The sequence below is a fragment of the Magallana gigas genome, chromosome 3 (assembly GCF_963853765.1).
Source record: "Magallana gigas chromosome 3, xbMagGiga1.1, whole genome shotgun sequence".
Taxonomy (NCBI): Eukaryota; Metazoa; Mollusca; class Bivalvia; order Ostreida; family Ostreidae; genus Magallana; species Magallana gigas.
This window is the reverse complement of record NC_088855.1, coordinates 47836821-47856036: the sequence shown is the minus strand read 5'-3', so window position 1 is coordinate 47856036 and position 19216 is coordinate 47836821. Positions and strand designations below refer to the sequence as shown.

Sequence of the window (19216 nt, the reverse complement as noted above, 5' to 3'; positions counted from 1 at the left end):
TTAGTTATAAACTGGCAAACAAATTAATTAAGATTTATATATTACATGTATATCCTTCATTGGTGAAACTTTTTAGCGTTTTAAATAACGATTGTGAAAATTTCTTTGGCCGTCGACAACAGTGTCTTCATACATGTACATGTATAAGAATGACGTAACTAACCAACTAAATTTCTTGACATGGAGTCCGATAATATTGGCATTAAATATTTTGAAATGCGAACGAATGATCAGTTATGAATTAGATGCTTAAATATTCGTTACCGATGTTTGACATTACTTCATCCCATTATCCATTATCTATATATAGTCATGAGCGGTAATGTCTCCATTCCGCCTACTACGATTTGATTGGACAAAGGTACGTCAGTCAAAACATTACGTAAAAACTTTTTTGGAGTTACGTAGTTCGCTGTATCTTTCTCTCGCCCAACAGAAAATTGAAGATCATACATTTGGAATGTATTATATAAATGAGAATGTCTAAATGTAAATAATTTGCATCTTAAAATCGCCACAGTATGTTTTAAAATTCAAGATTAATGCAGAGACATAAATAACATGTTATTTATGTCTCTGATTAATGTATTCAACTCTAGATTGAATAAAAGAAAATTGTGATGCAGTTCCCACGCTATTTTCCCTAAAATTGTTGCAGATACACGTATGTACATGCATAATGAAAATTTAAAGTAACAGAATTTAAAAAGATGGGGGAATAAGATGGTGCAAATGCCCATTCGGTTTTGTAGTGAAATACAATTTTGAATTTTTTTCCCCAATTAAATCTATTCAAATATATTATGATAAAAGTTTCCAAAAGCACAGTGGTACTCTAACCACCGAGCCATTTTAGACACATTAAAGTGGGTTGTGTATGGAGCACAGACCCACTCTATAAAAGATGGCTCAGTGTTTAGAGTACCTGATATAAGCTAACCTTATATATCTAGGGTTTTTATGTTATAGGTTCGATACCACAACAATTTCTGGCAACATTTTTGTTCTTATCTTTTGTTAAAAATATTATAAACTGAATATAGTTAGAAATTGTGCTTTTGCATACGTATAATAATATATTTAAATAGATTTCATTGGAAAAAATAAGTTCAAAATTGTATTTCACTACTAAACCGAATGGGCATTTGAGCCATCTTATTCCCCCATCTTCTTTATAACCCTTCCATTTTTGATAGTGTTGCATTGGAATACACAAATTATGCAACATATTTCTGTATGATGAATTAGGAGTGTATTTTATGTGTAGAAAATAACAAATAGAGAGTTTACTTGACACAATTTATTATGAACACATCTTTATATGCAAATAAGTATGACTGAAATGCTTTTTACTTCCTAATCTTGACCTAAAATGCAGACAACATACTATGTTAGACACAAGAACTGAATATTTCACAATGAATCTGTTCTCATATAAAATCAGTTACTGGTGTCTGATTTTAATTTTTTGGTGGGTGGATCCTCTTGTTCTCTCTCCAACATGGGTGGCTCTGAATCTAAAATAGAAATCCATCAAAACATTAACTGTCTGGTTTTTTTATGTTGCTGCCATAATTTTTTTTTTTGTCTTTAAAAAATGTCATGGACATACCATTTGTATCCTCTGAAATCTTTTTTCTATCATCTTTGATCATTCTCATGGCTAAAAAATAAATTACAATTATTAAAAATAAAATTGATTGAGAGGGGATTAACACCACAGTGGTTCTACATCAGATAAAGTGTGACCAAATACAAGTATATCATATAGTTTATGAACCTAAAGACATGCTTCTTGTAGTAATTTTACTATTTATTGTTGTGTAATGAATTGCATAACAAATCTCGTGAAGTTTTACTGCAAAAATTTCACTTGACTAAACCTAAAGAAAAAGATCGAAATTTATTTTTTGTACATGTTGTAGTGTGTTTTGTACTTGATATGAGAACTTTAAAACTGCATTTTAAACCCTCCTTTTGACAATTAAAACAGTTCCCAATTATTTGGTACATAAAGCAAAAAAAAAAAAATCTTGCAACAATTGTCTCTCTTTTCGGTAAAAAATTACATGTACAGATATAAAAAGGTGTTTTAAAAATTATTGTCATTTTTTTTATGTTGGCCTAATCAAACTATTCCTTGGTGATGTGGTGGGTCCATCATTGCTCACCGATTCTCATGTCTGTCTGGTTGCTGTCCGTGTCCTGTGACTGGGAGAAGGCTGTGTTGCTGTTTTCAGGATAGGACTGGTACGAGTCCTCGTTCATGTTGCTGACTTGATCACTGCAGAGCGAGTCTGGTTGTGACTGCTGTGTGTTTTCATCTGTGTAGACATGCTGGGCTACAAAGTGTCACAACAAAATAATCAGGTACAAATATGACAATGAAAGAGTATCACTTTTAAACGTACTAGTGGGCTAAACAACAAACTGTTCCTTTCTTTTTTAACTTAATTGTAAGCAATACTCAAAATAAAGAATACACATTGAGAAGCATGATACTTACAGGAACTATTTTCATTCACATTGACTTTACTGACATCTGTTCCCTGAGATGCTTCATTGTCAGGATTTGAACGAGTTTTCTTTTTGATATGTGATCTCACTTTTAAACTTTTGCGGACAGCATTTGGCTATGAAATGGAAATTCACTTAGTTCAATCTCTTCAAAAAAAGTGGAATTTGAATTTTTGAAAAAATTAAGAAATACTAGTTATATTTTGGTCAATAACTTACAGGTAATGGTTCTGATGCAGAAACTGTAAAATAAAATTTTTAAAGCAAATGAAATTTAAAATATTAATTATATCAAACTTTAAGCATATAATTATTTAATGTTACAAGCACAGAGCATAAATGATATATATAGAACTTAATAAAAATTTTGTATACATTTTAATTTCAACCTTTGTTCCACACTGTCAATGCACATATTCAAAATGGAGCTTACTTTAAGGAAATTTACATTACATATATACATGTTGTATAAAGGTCAACTCCAAATGAGATCAGATAGATCTGTGTCCATAATAACAGTGAGCAAAAATAATCCATTGATATACAATATTTCAAATAAAAGGGTTTATGCTGCTGGAATAATCAAGTATTTTGTTTTTTTCAATAATTTGTGATTATTCTGATTTTACCTGGAACCCATTTGTATATTCTCATAGTAGTGTCGCCAATTGTAACCCATCTTTTCTCCCTGTTAAATTGTGAGAAAAAAAAAACAATCTTATGCCATTTTACATTGACTTGTTTGTTCTATTATAAGAAGAGCAGGGGCTATGCATGTAGATCTTGTTACAAAAGCCAAAGTCAAAAGAAATTTAGAAAAGATAAACATCTGTTTCGTTCATACTCTCACTCTAAGGCCTTTTTTTTTATATATATAGAAGCACCTTATAGGCAAAACATTTTACAGGGCAAACCTCTTTTTTACCTGAACAAACTTAAAAATGATGCTGCTTGGCAATCAAATGTGAAACAATAGCACCCAGTTTAATTGATGTATAGTCCAAGCATGATCTAACCTGGTAAGACAAATTCTGCTTACTAGCTATTAACAACGTGTATAATCTTTGATATCTTCTGTGACAAAGTAAAAGGGGAAAATAGAAATCAGATTTTTAACAATTCAACTGTTAAATTGGAGTCATTTCTATATACAATTGTTTCATATAGACATTTAGAACAATAAGATTTCCTGTGTAAAATTTGCTGATGTCTGTATATTAATAGAGATAAGCTGTGTTCACAACTGCAGGTAGACTGCAATCTCTGGAGGCTTTAACACCTCGAGAAATTAGGCCCCACCCTCACCTGAGATATAGAACCATTTTAGCAAGAGCTTTGACTTTGGGTAGTTGAGTCAAATGGCAATGTGACGTAGGCCTGTCTATTTCATTGTAGGCCACTCAGCCATGGCTCTTTGAAATCAACAGGATTTATCTGGCTTTTGAGCAAAGACTATGCAATCGGTGTATATTTCATTTGAAACCAGCGTCATTTTAACTTGTTTTGACGGAAAAAAAAACCCATATGTCGTTACATCCTACTGAAAGTCCAAGGTCTTATTAAAATGGTTCTACTACCCTGTAAAAATGTACAGCGTTTAAGGTGAATAAGGCATTATATTTGAATCATTCAGCTAGTAAATCTTCTTCTTTTTTCAATTTTTTCGCCAATAATCAGTTTAACCACATGCATGTTTGATACATTTTTAAATCCTTATATTTAGGAGAGTTTCAATAATTCTATGTACTGGTATTTTTCAACAGTTCAATAATCATGATCATGTGAGGCCATAGATGTTTGACTTACTTTACTTACCATTTTCTGACTTTATCTATTGCAGTTATAACTCTTTTAATGTCCTCTTTAGCCCTACTGCGAGTCTCTGCTCTAACTGACCTGGACAGCATAATTAAACAAGGCCTTGAGTAAAATCAGTCTCTGAACAAAGCAAAACAACTGGCAAAAATAAAGCCGGAAGTAACTTTTCGTTCCGAAACGAAACTCTAACACGAACAACATAAAAAATCCCGAATTAAGGGCTAAATGATCTTAGTCATTTTTAGCCTATATTAATCTCATTTATTAAGAGAAGATTTTTGTATAAAATATATGTAAATATTTTTTAAATAGACCACACTTTACAAAAGTAATGTCCCTTAGCCGCTATAATTGGGGAAACGCCACCAAAAGCCTCTTTTTAAACCAATTTTTAAACTGGCTCCTTTGATGCACAATTAATCAGAGATTACTATAAAAGTAAAAAGATTCAATTTTTTTTACCATGTTTAATAAACTACTGAGTTGCAAGACACAGTTTAGTTAAATGGCTAAATTAAAATTAAATCTAATTGAATACGCAAAAAGTTAAAATAGATTATCTAGTAGCTAGTTTTTCCTTCGTAACTTCTGTCATTCAAAAGCAAATTTCCTAACACGTGGTTAGGCGAAATTTTGGTTTTCATGTTTATTGCACAGGGCGGATAAGGGTATACAGAAACAGATCATTAATTTTCAATTCAGAGTCCAGGACAGACAAGTACATGACATATTATCATAAATACAAGAGAAAGACGTACTAGCCTATTAAATTATAACAATTATAGCATTCCAACCATATTTCACTTAAAAGGAGTACTATAGCATGTTATCATTTATAAATTTGCCCACAGGATTAGGAATTTCCCTGTATTCAATATTGAGTAACCAAAAAAATTTTTGTTCATTATCTAAAGCTAGAAATTTTGGAAATTTGCTTTTAATTAACTGAAATATTTCTTTTCATTTGTGATCATATTTATTTTCTATACATTAAATAGGAAACATGCTCGACGTGGATCAATCCAGATTTTTCCCCAAAGGGTAGGGTGGTCCGATGGAGATAATTGAGTTTACCAGGGAGTCCATCGCCTTTTTTCGGTAACTTTACTGGCTGTGTGAATTTAATTTTTGATTTTCCAATGGGAGTGACGGATCCCCTCTTAATCCGAGCAACAAGACAGTTAATTAAGGTGGTACAGTGCATGGGACACCTGTTGATATTCATGTCGATAAAAGTACATTAAAATCATAATAGTTTCAGCGGTTTAGAATTTTCAAATCCTATAAGATTTGACTAAAAAATATGTTTTAACATTTTTTTGATATGTAAAAATAACAAAACCTCCAGCGAGATTCGAACTCGAACTCTTGACTTGCAGATTCGTAGTTAACGCTCAAAGCCATTGCACTAGTCCACGATGTTAGACAACTAGGGGGGGTATACTTGATTTTATTATTTCGATAGGAAGTAGGTCACAGTATGGAGGTTTTAAAAGGAACACACACACAATTATTTTTTCCACCTGTGTAAATTTCTCTTTCATTGGTAAAAAGAGGGGAAAATATGAAAGTAGAAATATTGGAACATTGCCTTTAAGGTCATTGAGATGGAAACCTGGGACATACTATGGAAACTATAATGAAGATTTGTTACATGAAATGTTAAAAACAAATTTGTTGATTTTTATAATTTTAAACAATTTTATAACGTCAGTCTAGAATGCATGGTGTATATAATCAAAAACTTTCAGCGTCTTGAATGATAATACAACGTTAAACCAAAGAAATTGTTTCTAGAGATTTGCAAATCAATATTATACGAGGACGTGAAAAGTATAATTTTAATTAGATTGAGAGATCTGTCTCAGACTAGTGGTGTAATTTTGTTCGTTGTTGTCATCCTCATTGATGATTTGGCTGCGTTCAAATTTAAGATCGTAGCCGCTAGGTAGAAGATATCTAGGTCAATTGAACGGACCGCTAGTTTAGCCGCTATGTCTCTGATTTGAGGTGCTATGTCCTCTGTAGCACACTCACCAGGTAACCGGTGTCCGAGTGAGGAAATGCGTAAAATATTTAGATTGGTAGCCTGAAACGGTCAAAACCAAGGACTTCCAACATACATGAAGATCTCCTTCATTTCACAAGCAATTAATCATAACCGTTAGGAACAAAAAACATTATCTTGGACCATATTAAAAAGAAAAGTCTACATTGATTAAATATAAAACATATTCCAAACATTCTTAAAAGTTAAACTTCCTGGGGATCTTCTGTAACATACTTTATTTCCTCTATAATATAGAGATATACTTGAATATGCGTAGAACAACACAGAATCAACAACAGAAAATACAATATTGCATTGCATTTATTCGACAAAAAGAGTGTGAGAGAAGACAGCAAAAACTTAGAAAATCAAACAGAAATCTATGCCATAAGCAGCATGTACTTGTACATGTATATCATTTACCTGAGGTAGGACTTACGACTAATCAAATATTTGCTAATAAAAAACAAAACAAAGTAAAAACAGGAATGGGACAGACCTGTTCAGCTAAAATGCAAACATCAGTTTTACATGAAAAGCACCAAAAAATAACAATGCCCACATGTGACAAGGACAAATCATTTATCTATAGGTTGAACACACTGTTAACTCCTAATGAGCAAAAGGAAATTTGTCTAGAAGAGTCATTCTATATATAACCCAGTTAAAAGCTCAATTGCAAAGCACTGCTTTAGAAATATTTAAAACAACCCAGCTACAACTATTACAAAACTAACAAAAAGGAAAAAAAATCTCAACATAAAATGATGTAAAAAGTTAAAAAAATCTCAACATAATAATTAAAAATTGTTTCTATTTACAATTTCAAACTACACTGCAACAAAACTTACTTCAGGGTTTGGAAATTCTTTAATTCTCACCAGCAAGAGGGACACGTGATTATGGCAAACAAACCAATGCCAGGATAAACTACACAGCCAACATTCATGTACCAGGTATTTGATAACAAATATGAGGATTTACTTAATTTAAACTGATGTTCACATTACAAATATGACTTTGGTATGTGTATTGGTATGCTTAAATGGTACATTGTATCACAAAATTTATAAGAGTACATATATACAATGTATACAAAAACTCATGCATAATCATGATTATGTAATACTGTTTAATACAGTAAAATATTATAAATATAATATTAAAAGAGCATGCATATGATCTTCGTAATTGAGATTTTGTCCTCCAAAGTATAAAACGAGGCCAATTACAAGAGATTTGTTTCTATCTTGTGCTGTAGTCTCAGACTTGTTCTAATTCCCATTCTCTGAAAACTACCATTGGTCAAGGGAGATTTACCTCGCTGTCTGAAAACAATAAATAATCAACTTTGATTGCATTTCTGTATTTCATAATAAATTTTTTTCCGGTTCAGTCTGTGAAAGTAGTTTTATACCTGGTTGTTCTTTGCTTCAGATCATTGGGACTCAGGGTTGCCAGCGCCTGCATATTAGCTGTTAAGGATTCTACTTCCCTTCTTAAACGAGTTGGCGTCTCCATTTGATGAAACCTACAGTATCAATGTCAGTCATGTAAAATATTTATACAATTTTTAAATGTGTATAATATTCCACGCTGTTGTTTTTTTTCATAGATTTAACTCACTCTCATAAGCGTAATATAATATTCATGGAATTAATAAAAATCATGCAAAGAACCAGTATAAATCAATCTTGTGAAAATCCTATCACTAAATCAAAAGTCATTGTGGGATGTTAGTCAACTCCTTGAACTTTTCTCATTTTCATGAATAATAATTATTCATTCATTCGATAGCCAAGGGTTTTTGGTCCACTTTGCTCCCCATAAACCCTTGGCGGATTTCATTACGAAAACTCTGTGACAAGCTCCGTTTTATGATTGGCTGCAGCTGCGAGTAACAGATCCAATCGCAGTGCTGGTAAATATAAACTTTAAAAGAAAACACAAGTGTGATCTTTGGTCAAACATTCAGTGCTTTTAACAAGTTGAGACACAAGTTCTTGAGTACTGTGCTTCCCCAACGATGGTCTAACCAGATTGATTTAAAAAACCTGTATGTTTTACTGGGAATGCACATAGTTCTACAAACTTGTCAAAGCTTGCATGATAGCATGGGAAGTAAACATGGCGAATGTAAAAGTTGTCTATCCCGTTAGTATATACGTTCCTGCTTATGGTTATTGCTTTTAAGGGTTCAATGAGCTGTGTTTTGTTTAATTTCTTTGGTCCACAATATTCACGACAAAGATACCTGGTTTTATGGCATGAAAGCTTTCATATAAATCGGCAACTTTTTCACTCCCAGTACAGGTCCCTACAAAACACTATGAATAAAACATGCCATGCTTTCCCTGGGTTATAACTTACCGTTATTCATATTTAATAACATTGTTAATTATGTTCCGATATCGGTTATCAATATGTTTTCAAGTTGTATTAATGCTGTAGTGTGTATATAACCCATTGTTTAATTCGATTACAATGTAAATATGCAAGGGGCACAACTCAAGTTGCTCGCTAGATAGATCCACCACATCACCGAGTTTTCGTAATGAAATCCGCCAAGGGTTTATGGGGAGCAAAGTGGCTAGCGAAGATGTATTAATTCATGCTATATTTTGATTGGCTCCTTCACACATTTGTGAAAGATGTTAATGTCAGTGATGGCAATTCTGATTAAATTCAAACCTTTGCAAGCTCCTGTTATTTTAAATGTCCAAACAATCCAATCAAAATTGAGGTTTGATTTTTATAAGACTACCAGTATGTTAATCTGAATGCTTACAAATGCCATTATTAAAAACAGCATCAGCAGGTTTTTAAAATTCATACTATGATTGTTTTTTCACATCCCCAACAACTTTGAAAAGAAGTTGCTTTCTCAATGGTGAAGTGAGAATTAAATATATTCATAAAAATGAGAAAAGTTCAACAATGAGATTGACCTTAAGTCAATATCAATGACAATGAGTAAACCTAAAAAAAACTGGCAATGGGTTTCCAACAATGATCATAATAACACTTACTGCATCCGCGAACGGGTTGATGTTCTGATTCCAGGTGGCGTTTTTGTTGGTGGTGTTTCAATTTGGAAGGGTGAGTACAACTTGACTTCTCTGTAGGCAATTGAATTCTTCGTCTGTTTCGGTGTTGTTGGTTTCCTTTTGCTCTTTCTTTGTTTTGTTATAGTTGAATGGGTTGGTGAAGTAATCTCGTCATGGTCATTAAATCGCATTCGTCTTTTTGTAGATGATTTTATTTTCTGTGGATATGATAGGTTAAATATTCAGATTGCAAAAATTGCAATATAAATGTATAAATGAATATACATTTTTATACATTTTACATCTATTATAAACAAATACATTTTATATTTCTGTTACGTGTATTACAACAGTACGACACTTACTGAGGAGAGGGGTTATTCATTTATTGAATCATAGGTCAGATTTAACACTAAAAACAATCCATATTGTAAATCACTACAATCAGTGATTGAATCACATCTAAGACCATGTGTAGAAAGGGGGTCCTTGGGAAAAATGATTTCTATATCAGCGCATAATGATGGCTTTATCTTCATTGAATTTTTAATTCATCAAGAGATGATTCAGATTGTAACATAACTTGATTAATCAAAATATTACTGCCAGATGGCTATTCAGATTAAATATCTGAATATCTGAGCATGGTGAGTAAAAATAGATTGAATTTTTATTAAACACACAATTAACTTAGAGGGAGTTTAACTTTACTAAGGAAAAATGTTTAATAAAGTACGTAAACACTTGTCGTGACAAACCTGTCGTAATGTCCCCACTACGTCTCGAACCGATCGAGTTAGGCTTGTGTTGCGCCGAAGCCTTCTGGGAGGAATGTCTTCTTGAACACAGTCGTCTATTGTATCATCTATCTTGGGATTTGGTGTATTATAATATGAATTTTCTTTACCCTTTATAACATTATATCGTTTCCCTAAATTCCACGGAAGGTGCAGCTTTTTTAACGTTTCCATTGCGCCCGATTCAAACAAACCGCCAGCAGTGTACGACTTCCCTATTAGGTCAAGGCCACGTTGAACCGGAAGCTCTGGAAAATAATGAAGTACGCATAAAAACGGACAATGGTTTGTTTGGGGAAAATTACACCGATGAGAAAAGAATTGATAAATCATCACGATTTGTGGATTGATGGCTAAATAAAACGATAAAAATCTACACAATACGTATTATAAAATCGTGTTCAATTTATTTCTGTACTTCTAGCAAATAAATCTTTACCCTTGCATATGTGTATGACAACTTGGCAGATATGTACCTCCCATCGTAGCTTATAGTAAAATAGTTATATATAAATTCAATCCATTTTTTGTTATAATCATGTTGTTTTATTGTTTTAATGCATATTCCCCCATGAGCCTTGGTTTGTGAATAAATATATACATATTACAATATATCGCATAGGCGTCGGAACAGGGGGGGGGGGGGGGCTAAGTTTTTTGCAAACTTAATTAGAGATGACCATCAAGCATATAGCATCAGGAGTTGTTAATGGCGCCAGCCCCCCCCCCCCCCCCCCCACACACACACTTTTCTCGCAACAAACATAATTTTTCCTAATTTTGCATACAAAAAAATGAAGTATCAGGAATTTGAAGCTGGCGCCCTCACATTTTCGGTAGAATGTAAGGAGTGATATTGAAAATTGCAGTTATAGGTAAACTACCCCCCCCCCCCCCGGATTTTTTCTTTTTTGTTTGTCAAGATTTCTGATGATTAGTCAAGCCTTCCCCCACCACTTTCAATTTGCTTCCGACGCATGCACTGTATCGTGTCAAAAAATTTAAATATATATAATAATGTTTGGGGGTGCAGGGTGGTGATGAGGGGTCATATTTGATTATATATATATTCTCGAAGAGCCATTTCTTTTATTCACCGCATGTTATGTTAAGCGCTATCTACATACCTGATTTTTAGTAGTTTTGTGTTAATCAATGAATAAAGAGTCAACTTTTTATTTCTATGATCATTAATTTAGTGAAGTAAAATAAAATTTAAAAGAAAAAAATTAAAATTATCCATCAGGTAAACGACAGGCAGGCGTCGGCAGGTGTGTTTGAGTATGACTGTGTTATGTTACTGAACCCGTCTTATCATGGTATTATGATCTTGTTGCCACATTTGTGAGATCAATGTGCTTATATCAGGTGTATATAGTAGATTTTATCATAATTCAGATTTGAATTATTATTTAATAATACCTGGTAGTTATATTGAAGTCAATTGTCATAGTGATATTAAATGTTACTTCTAGCATTTACAAAATATTTGCGAATATATAGTAAATAGTGTTGATATACAGTATAAAAATAGCAATAAACAAAACAAAAAAATAATTATTTAATCTTCCACTCTTTAATAAAGTTTTGAACTGCTGAAAAAAATAAGCAGTTCATTTGTATTATAAGATAAATTGTCACTACCCCAAACAAGAAAATGTGAATTAATTAAAACTGTTTCTTCAAGCCTATTAAAAGTAATTCAAATAAATTGTTTCTTGCATTTACATAATTCTTGGACACAAAGAAGAAGTGATAAACATCCTCCTTTTGACCACAAATCTAATAGGTGATTCAATAATGTTTCATCGGTACAGATCATTATTCAAAATACAGCTAGTGCTGTGTCTCAATATTTCGTATGTAAAATATTAATAGTGCGTTTACCAAATGAAAAATATTTCGGGGGTTGAGGAATACCTCAGTTATTATTTTTTTCTTGAATATGTTGAGAGACGTTGCTTCCCTAACTTCTAATTTGAGATTTCCATTTCCAAATGGTGTCAGGTACAAAAGATTTTTTATAAAGTTCTAATCTGCTGATTGGGACAATACAAATCTCGCTATTTCTAGTGTAATATATCGAGTCATTTTTTGTTACAGGAGGAATAACGTTGCTCAAGTACTCAGGTATTAACCTGTGGTCACTATCCTATTTATAGTTTTTTTTATAGAGTCTGGTCATGTGATTTGTTTAAGAGGTATAAATTTCTTTTGTTAGAAAGGCTCTTGTTCATGATTTTGGAACTGGTCGTCATGCAGAGTGGACAGACATATGCTGACATTGTCTATACTATATTTTTATAGTAATGATTTTCCAGTTTGACGTTTTATATTTTTGAAGTGTACATATCAGAAATCCCATATCCCACCAAATCAACACTATCATTCTAGAAGTCTGACCTTCGCACCTCATGAAAGGGTCCATCCTCACAATGTCATGGGTCCTGAGTCCACTCGTGGCCGTCCGGCCGTCCCGTGTGAGGATGGGGGTGGTCACTGTTATGGGGGTTTTGATGCCGCGCACAAAATAACTCTACACCTCAAACTGGATTCTGTTTTTGTTTATTAAATTCCGTCCGGTTTCAAATATGCAAAAAACAACCTTAATAAATTCAAATAAATAGCTCTCAGACACCCCCCCCCCCCCCCCCCCGCCCTCTTGAAAAATCACCCGCCCCTTAAAAATTTTCTGGATCCTAGCAGTATATGCCAATAATTGGTCAATATAATATCTCCTCAGTAATTTCAGTCTATTCAGTGCAAATACCCCTTCCTGGAAAATTCAGACTTATTAAACAGTTAAATTCACATTGTAAAATAACTGCACGTAAACTTACCTAAACTGGGCGTTGGACCCCCCCCCCCCCAACCCCCTGCTGCCCGTGAACAAAATTATCCCTCGGACCTCCTCAGAAATTTCAATCTATTTAGTGCAAATACCTCTTCCTGGAAAATTCAGACTTATTAAACAGTTAAATCCACATTGTAAAATAACTGCACGTAAACTTACCTAAACTAGGCGTTGGAAACCCCCCCCCCCCCCAACCCCCTGCCGCCAACAAAATTATCCTCCCCCCTCCGATAAATTTCTGGTTCATCCGTGGATGTCCTCTCCATTTCAGTTATTTCAACAACTGCCACTGTCAAAGCTAATTCCAACTGTTGACGTATAAAATATTATCAGCAGTTGAAGACTCCAACTCTGTGGTATAGAACTATCGGCACACCCTGTAGATATTATTATATCACGAGTTGCTTCCCATGAAATTGTACGCGCTGCTGAACTTTGCTGGTAATGTTTTATTTTATGGCAACATGATCTCAAAAGATGTCGACAAAAGGTAAGACTGTTATTTTAGCTTATGTTTAATAAATAGCAAAATGCTAAAATATATGCCATGAGCAAAAAATTTAAAATCACAGCAATGTTTTGTTTTGCGTACAGAAAGCAGCGTGTACGCCATGTTGAATAAATGTACATTCTTTGTTGTACAACATGCATGTAATCTCGGTTCCATACACAGAAAACCGAATACAAAAAGAGCGCATGTCTTTATTTGTGTTTTTTGTAATAATTGCCAAACACAGAGAGGGAATTCAAAATTATAATTCGTTCTTACTTAAAATTTATGAAATGGCATATTGTTTATATAGTTGCAAGGGGTATAGTTATGCCCAAAAGTTATAATGACATTTTAAATGGAAATGCTTTGCTGTCCGATTTATGTAGCGGAGTATTTTTTTTTTAAAATCATCATAATTCAGGGGTCTTTGCTGCATTAAATTTTAAATATAATCTAATTTGTGAAGGATTACTTTACTTTTCAAATCATAGTAAACTGATGTGATTCAAAGGTATATTCTTTTTCAGGTGAGTGCAGCCTTTGATGATGGCGGATTTTATAGGCAGTAGTCATAGACATGAAGAAGGAGATCTGTGCCCTCTCATGGTCTGTCCTGGTATCTTCCAGCGTATGGAAGCTGTCTCTTTGGAAAACAACTTCTCACAAGCTTGTCAAGTGATGGAGTACCTTCTTGATCTTCATGATAGGTACATGCATTATATAATTCAAAAATCAAATATGTTTTGTTCTTTTGAACACAAAAATGATCTTGAAATTGGATTGCTTCTTTATTAATATTGTTATTTTATTAAGGTACAAAGATGCTAAAGACATACAGGCTGGTTTGGACACGGAAGCAGACACCATTTCATTTTCAGGTAATATTTAGGATTGTGTATGTACAACAATAATGGTTGCAGATGTTGATAAGAAGCTGTCCAACATGATATGTTGACATTTGACAGTGTGATTTAGAAATTTGCACAGAAATTCTTTTTGAGTTTATTTTTCATTGGAATTTTGCATTTGTACATTAATCTATACAATAAAATGCTTTCTTTGATAATGTATGCTGGATATGAAGGTAGCAACATTGCAGAAAAAATATATAAACCTCGTTGAGATAGACCCAAGTCATTTTACCTATACGTTTCCAAGTCATCTTACATTAGAATTTGAGATTTATACTTCTTGCACTCTGTGATTTTCCTTAGGTTGCTGAAGGTTTCGACCCATTGATAAACTGGTTAGAACTAGATTGTGTATATTTCAGTCTTTTTAGTCTCAATAAAGCTATGAATTACATTCAATTTCCGTAACAAATAGAGAGAATCATACTTAGTGGATGTAAATATATATTAAATGACTGTTTACAATAGAACACTTTTGTCATGTTTAATTTAGTAACACTAGATCATTTTCAGTATAGATTACATACCGTAGTTCTCAATTTGCATTTTAGCCACAAATGTATTTTTTTTTATTTGCAGATTTGGAAGGTTGTAAGCAGGAATGTGGTGAAAGCAGGACAATTAAACCAATAGAATTTGACGAACCTGAGGATTTGCCAACTTCTCCTACAGGTTCCACTGACATTATTACCAAAGTGTTCAAATGTCCCAAATGTACTTCTCAGTTTCATTCTACATTAAAGTTGCACTTTCATCTTGCAATAAAGCACCAGATCTCTTCAAGGAAAACACCACCAGGAAAAGAAATTGGTCATTCTGTGGAAACCTCATGTCCTGTTTGTGGGAAAATGTTTTTTAACACAAAGACCTTAAAATTCCATACACATATCTGCTTTCCAAAACTACTAAAATTGAAACCAAGATGGAGAAAATTCAATAATCATCATTGTCATAGGTTGCACATCAATCCCTTGAGAAACTTGCATCAGAATGAAATCAAGAAAAATTTTTTGGGGAATGGCTGTACTTGTGGACAATACTTCCATTGGAAAAGCCTTTATTTTCAGCACAAAAAAGTCTGCAAGACACAGAAAGAATCAGTCAGTTTAAAGAAGATAAGAAAACTGAAAAGCCATCAAAATCATAAAAAAGAACAGGAAAAGAAAACAATAGATACTGAATCAACAGCTTTACTAAAAGACAACAGCATGGAGGCAAAACTACGTGAGAATCTTATCAAGGAAGGAATTTCACATTCAGAGGAGACCCAAGAACTTAATGATGTGCACAATTTATCATCCGAGAATACTGATCACAGAGTTGCAAAGGGTAATCACACTTCAATTCTTGAGAAAAATGATATTGTGCCTTTGAATTTTAAAATAAAAAAGGAAAGTTTGGAAAATGAAGGTAATATTCAAGAAAAAGAGCATCCTAAAGATTGTCAAAGTAACATGTCAACCATGGAAAATATTGAAAATCTTGCAGCAGCAATATCCAAATCTGGAGAAGACCACACTAAAATCAAAAGTATGGCCATTTCTGAAAACTATGCAGAAGAGAATAGCACCAAAGTGAAGGAAGAGCGATGTTCCTTGCAAGATGTTATGGAATTGCAAAATATATCAGAGGGAAAGAATATGGTTTCACAGGAAAAAGATAAAAATTCAGAACATGAGACCTTCTACATGGAGGATGAGGTAGCAGTTGTCGATTTGTCAAAAATGAATGTAGCCATGAATTGCTCTAGTTTGCAGGGAGAAACGTTGGCTCCTATCATGTCTAGCAATGTAAGACAAGAAAATCAGCTTCATTCATTAAGGACTGAAGAAAGTGAAAGTCAAAAAGAAGAACAAAAGGTTTTGAATCTCAGCAATAAACCAGATTACAGAGAGGAGAGTCTTGAAATGCAGAGGCATTATGAGCAAAGATATGGAGACAATTTTGAAATGTTTTCACAGTGCCCTAATTGTTTGGGCTCGTACAAGTCATCACAGGACCTCCTTCAGCATATCCAGAACTCTCAGTGTAGATTTGTATTTGATTTAGCTAATGCAAAAGGCACACAGCACAGAGTATGTCGAATATGCAATATAACTTTGAAAAACTTTTACTCTTTCATCCAGCATTTGTATGAGAGACATGGAATTCAGGGTATTTACAATTTGAAACAGAGTTCACAAGTGAAACCATGCAAGATATGTGGTCAGAAGTTCCTTTCTGAAGCCTATCTTCGAGAACATGTTCAAGGTAAGCACAGCAGTGTAAGGCGGTATGCTTGCACTTGTGGAAAGACCTTCAAATGGAGGAGCTCTTTCAGTGGACACAGACGGAACTGTAGTGGAACAATATCGTGCATCAACAAACCATATCCAACCACCATGTGTAGGTACACCAGGAAGCGACATGGGCTGAACCACAGTGGTAGTCTGGCATCAAACAGTGGTAACATAGTACCACCACCTATAGTGGCTAAACAAGAGAGAGAACAGCCATTGCAACCAAAGCAATTCTCCAATGACAATGGCACTGGAAAAATTCCTGGTGTTCATACCATACTGAATGACTTAAAAGTCAGGTACCCCAAACCTTCTGCTGCTGACACAGTCTCACATTTCAAAACAAAAGAACCTTCCCCTTTGCCCCCAAGAGCGCATGCAGATTTAACTGTACAGAAAATGAACAATAAGCCTTTATCTAATTCCCTAAAGACAGATCTCAACTCGCCAGCGACCCAAAAAATAATCGAAAGCTTGAAACAGCGAGCCAATGTGAAATGGCCAGCTAATAAGAATAGTCCATCAAGCAGTTTAAAACCTGAGCCTAAGACGATTAACCAGCACACTCCACAGCCGGTGACAACAGCAAATGATCCATCCAAACCTATGGCAGTTTCCTCAGCAGCAACTAATTTCTCTAAAAGTCATCATTCATTAAATTCTACACAAACTGAGAACAATGCCTTTATGCACACTTCTGGCAATCCGTATGGTATGGTTTTCCCTGTAGGAGATTCGATGGCCAATTTGAGTCAGTATATACCATATCAGAATTTCGGATTTAACGCTCTCAACATGCAACAGCTGTATCATCAAATGTCGGCGTCACTGTCCAAGATATTTTCCTCAGAGAATATTAAGGGTGACACCAATGAAAAAGGCTTGAACAGGAATGTAGAAAAACCATCGCGTGAAAACTTTCCGGGACAGTATGTAAATAAAGCTCCGAACAAGCCACGTGACATCGAGTTCTTAGGCAGCTCACAGAAAAAGCCCTCTCCATCCTCAGCAGCCCATACTGGGGGACCTCTCTTCTGTCCCGCGTGCAAGATGTCTTTCTCGGACAAGATGTCCTTGGAAATGCATGTCTTAAAATGCAAGAATCGGTCCATGGCCGTGTACACGTGCTCTATTTGTGGGATGAAATTGCGCGGGAAGGCGTCGCTACGGGAACACACACTAGGGAAACATAGTGCTACGCGCTACTCGTGCTCGTGTGGAATGAAGTTCAAGTGGCGGAGTTCGCTGGGATCGCACCAGAAACATTGCGACCAATATCTGAAACACTTTTAGTCGTGCTGCTGTTAGAATTTTTCGGATAATTATTAGTGCCATACATGTATCAGTAGAGTTTATTTTTTAGTTTTCATTGTATTTCCGTCTGTGTTGATGTTAATTTAATTCAATAAAAATTTAGAAGTTTTTACAAATTAAGTTCATCATAATGAAAATCGGTGGTTATAAATTACATTCAACTAATGAAATACAATATACTGCCCATCTTCGCTGTGTGAATTTCATACAGTTGGTACTACAGGTGACACTCGATGGCTCGAACTTCGATCTCTCGAAGTTCTTGATCTCTCGAAGTGACATCACGGTCCCGATTTTTTTCTCTATATAACTAAGCAAATTTAAATAAATTTACTTATTAAATGACTGTCAACTGAAAATAAGTATGCAAAAAACAATAGAATTTGAATTTTAAAAAAAGATGCAGCGATTGTTACTTTGCATGAATTAGATTTACGGCGCATCATTTCATATTTCCAGTGACAACGTCAGGTGACGTCAAACCACTGAAAATCAAACCTGTTACTCTATCAAAGTAAACACCTTTCAGTTCCACAAGTCATTTAACCTATTTTTAAAATGCACGTTCATATTATTATTTGTCAGTTTTTTTAACAATGTCTTTCTGTCCACGCAGTTTCGACTTTAGATGTATAAGGGAAAAAAAGCGAAATCCATAGGTGCAAGACCCGGGTTGTAAGGGGGGGGGGTCTGCCGCAAGACTCAAAATATCAGTTCTTCCTTATTCTAAGTGTGATTCTGAGTTATTTGCCAAATCCGGGGATAAAATGGTTAGGAATTCGTCAATTTATTTGAAACTTTCACAAAATGACCTTCATAAGGTGCGCTTAAACGGTACAAATGCGTACAAAATACAAAAATAAAAAATCTGACATGCTCCATGAAGCCTATCTTATCAAAATAATTATGCTGTATATTTTTTATGGTGCATTTAATACATACAAATCTTTACTACATATTTCTTAGAAAATACGTCAAGCTTAAATCTGAAAAGTTTCACTGGTATTATGCGAATAGAATAGTTTACTCACAATTGAAATTGTCCGCGAAGTTTTCTAACAACTCTCGTAGTTTTGAGTATAATTTTTGGAAAAATTCTGCAAGATTCTTGAAAAAAAAGATAGATTTATTGTATC

The 19216-nt window shown here is 34.1% G+C and overlaps 3 protein-coding genes across 3 annotated transcripts; 1 reads left to right on the top strand and 2 right to left on the bottom strand.

Moving 5' to 3' along the window:
- Positions 1 to 1285: 1285 nt before the first annotated feature.
- Positions 1286 to 4503, bottom strand: LOC105332109 (B-cell CLL/lymphoma 7 protein family member A). The gene is made up of 7 exons (XM_011434554.3): positions 4333 to 4503; positions 3147 to 3205; positions 2737 to 2759; positions 2507 to 2633; positions 2172 to 2342; positions 1613 to 1663; positions 1286 to 1517 (listed from the first exon to the last, which is right to left on the bottom strand). Exons 1-7 carry the CDS (start codon positions 4422 to 4424, stop codon positions 1441 to 1443), a joined length of 600 nt encoding a protein of 199 aa, XP_011432856.1. The 5' UTR covers positions 4425 to 4503; the 3' UTR covers positions 1286 to 1440.
- Positions 4504 to 6688: 2185 nt separating this feature from the next.
- Positions 6689 to 12672, bottom strand: LOC105332100 (uncharacterized). Its single transcript, XM_020068812.3, has 5 exons — positions 12633 to 12672; positions 10191 to 10477; positions 9415 to 9650; positions 7803 to 7916; positions 6689 to 7713 (listed from the first exon to the last, which is right to left on the bottom strand). Exons 1-5 carry the CDS (start codon positions 12655 to 12657, stop codon positions 7614 to 7616), a joined length of 762 nt encoding a protein of 253 aa, XP_019924371.3. The 5' UTR covers positions 12658 to 12672; the 3' UTR covers positions 6689 to 7613.
- Positions 12673 to 13438: 766 nt separating this feature from the next.
- On the top strand, positions 13439 to 18196 carry LOC105332083 (zinc finger protein 616). The gene is made up of 4 exons (XM_011434525.4): positions 13439 to 13573; positions 14104 to 14283; positions 14390 to 14454; positions 15067 to 18196. The coding sequence occupies exons 2-4, from the start codon at positions 14120 to 14122 to the stop codon at positions 18057 to 18059; spliced, it is 3222 nt and encodes a 1073-aa protein (XP_011432827.3). The 5' UTR covers positions 13439 to 13573; positions 14104 to 14119; the 3' UTR covers positions 18060 to 18196.
- Positions 18197 to 19216: the final 1020 nt, after the last annotated feature.